This window comes from Austrofundulus limnaeus, unplaced genomic scaffold, assembly GCF_001266775.1.
Source record: "Austrofundulus limnaeus strain Quisiro unplaced genomic scaffold, Austrofundulus_limnaeus-1.0 Scaffold85, whole genome shotgun sequence".
Lineage (NCBI taxonomy): Eukaryota > Metazoa > Chordata > Actinopteri > Cyprinodontiformes > Rivulidae > Austrofundulus > Austrofundulus limnaeus.
In genome coordinates, this window is record NW_013952487.1 from 122,553 (window position 1) to 124,706 (window position 2,154).

The following is a 2,154-nucleotide window of genomic DNA, read 5'->3' on the forward strand; positions in this document are numbered from 1 at the left end:
ACATTCTGTGACGTGCATATTCAAATACACAAATTAAAAAAATTAACACATTTATATGTAAAAAAACTTGGCATTAAACACATGATTTTACTCATTTTGTCACATAAATGGCAGATTTTCTTTTGATCTTGGCCCAATCAAAGTGAAACAGGAAGTGACATCAAAGGGGAACTCTAAGAAAGAAATTTATGTAAACAATATTTGAACTCTGACTCTTCATCTCTCTGATAGAAACAAAATAATCTAAAAAACATCAGATTCGTCTCCACAGTCTGTGTTAGCCGTTGTAGCATCGCTGTGTTTACATGCAGACGTTCCCCTCTGACATCACTTCCTGTTTCTTCACACGTGAATATCTCAACAACTGTTCATCTCAGCGGCTTGAAGTTTGTCTTGCGACATGTTATCGATGTTATCTTTCCAAAAATGTGTTCATATTTATTAAAAAAAAATTTAACGTCACGGACACTTTAAGGTTTGGTCTCCTGGTCTGGTTCYGGAGCCACCTGGACCCCCATGGTTCCGTCGATCCACTGCGTGTAGTGGGAGATGACGGTGTAAATCCCAGGCTTTTTTCTTTGGCCGCACTTTTTCCCGCCGTTGGAGGTGATGCCGACCGCGACGCCGTTGTAGAGCAGCGGACCTCCGGAGTCACCCTGAGGAGACAGGAAGTGGAGACAGGAAGTGGAGACAGGAAGTGGAGACAGGAAGTGGAGACACCAGGTTTTCTACAGACACTAAGTTGTGTTTTTAAGGGTTAATCTGAGCCAGGACTCACGTCGCAGCTGTCCTGGATGCCAGAACTCTGACCGCAGCTGTTGTCGCACACTTTATGTGCACAGATCATGTTAGCGGTGAACTTCCTGCCGAAGTAGTCGGCGCGTTTGCAGGTAACGGGGTTGAGCACCTCGATGACCACCTCCTGCAGCTTGTCTGGCCTGAAGCCCAAGTTGTCCAAGGACCCCCAGCCGGTCGTCTCAACCTCTGCCCCCAAACCAGGGTTTGTACCACCGTCTCGCAGGAAACTCRCTGCTGCAACGGCGTCTGAGGCGTTAAAGGGACGATCCAGCTGCAAACGAACAAAAACAGACTCAACATGCTCTTAAACAGAACCAACCACTGAATTTATTCACTACCTTAATCAAAGCGATGTCGTTATCGTAATTTATGCTGTTGTAGTCAGGATGATTGTGTAACTCCAAAATGTCGAAGGTTTGTTTYGTGTCTTCGGGTTCACTCAGAGAATGAGCCCCCAGGACCACCTTCCTGCCGTTCGCTCTGAACGAGACATTTGTTCTTGTAAACGAGCAGCTCGGTGAACGACCAGCATGAGGAAACAGGCAGCTGAAGATAAAACCTTATCRGTGATTCAGAGAATGTCACCTCACCCGTTCGGCATGCAGTGCACGGCCGTCATCACCCACTGATCCGCGATCACAAACCCCCCGCACTGGTGCTTCAGGTTCTCCCCCTCCGGGGCCTGGATGGAGGCCATGTAGGGCCGGGAGTGAGCCGCTGCCTCTCTGCCCCCGATTATCCCCTCACCTGAAAGAGTTCCACACAGTCAGACGAGCGTTAAACCAGTAAAATATGTAAACAGACGACTGCGCGCACCCGGAGAGACGAGGGCCGCAAGGAAAAGTGCGGCGCCCACAAGTAGCTGTTTGTCTGACACCATGATGTCGACCGAATAAACTCCAAACCAGCAGCAGGGCCCTTTTTAAAGGCTCGCTCCAGACCCAGAAGAACCGTAAATCAAGATGTTGTGCAAGAGATGAGTGGGGAGCGTGGAGTTCCTCCTGTTCCACATTTCCTGCCTCAGAAACAGAAAACTGGAAAAATACTCCCAGTTCAAAAGAGCAGTTCTCTATGGGGTGCTGTTTGTAAAGTTACAGTCAAAATTTACCACCAATATTTTTGTTTTATTTAGGCCTTTCTAAGAAAAAAAGAACAGATTTATTTTTCAGAGGCGGTTTTTCACCATATGATTCATACATTTATAAATATCATAGTTTATAAACTAAATATTTAACTTACAAATTAAACATTTAAGGCTAAATATGTCACTTAAATATTTAATTTTGAGCTAAATGTTTAGCTTGCAACTTAAATATTTAGCTGGCAAGTAAAATATTTAGCTAGCCACCTAAATAT

At 45.3% G+C, this 2,154-nt stretch overlaps 1 protein-coding gene and 1 long non-coding RNA gene across 3 annotated transcripts in view; one reads left to right on the forward strand and one right to left on the reverse strand.

Moving 5' to 3' along the window:
- Positions 1-2,154, forward strand: part of LOC106519944 (uncharacterized) — a 62,958-nt gene that overhangs the window by 554 nt on the left and 60,250 nt on the right. The gene's annotated exons all lie outside the window — the stretch shown is intronic.
- cfd (complement factor D (adipsin)) lies at positions 306-1,796 on the reverse strand. The gene is made up of 5 exons (XM_014011810.1): positions 1,615-1,796; positions 1,389-1,545; positions 1,137-1,278; positions 779-1,069; positions 306-656 (listed from the first exon to the last, which is right to left on the reverse strand). Exons 1-5 carry the CDS (start codon positions 1,676-1,678, stop codon positions 471-473), a joined length of 840 nt encoding a protein of 279 aa, XP_013867264.1. The 5' UTR covers positions 1,679-1,796; the 3' UTR covers positions 306-470.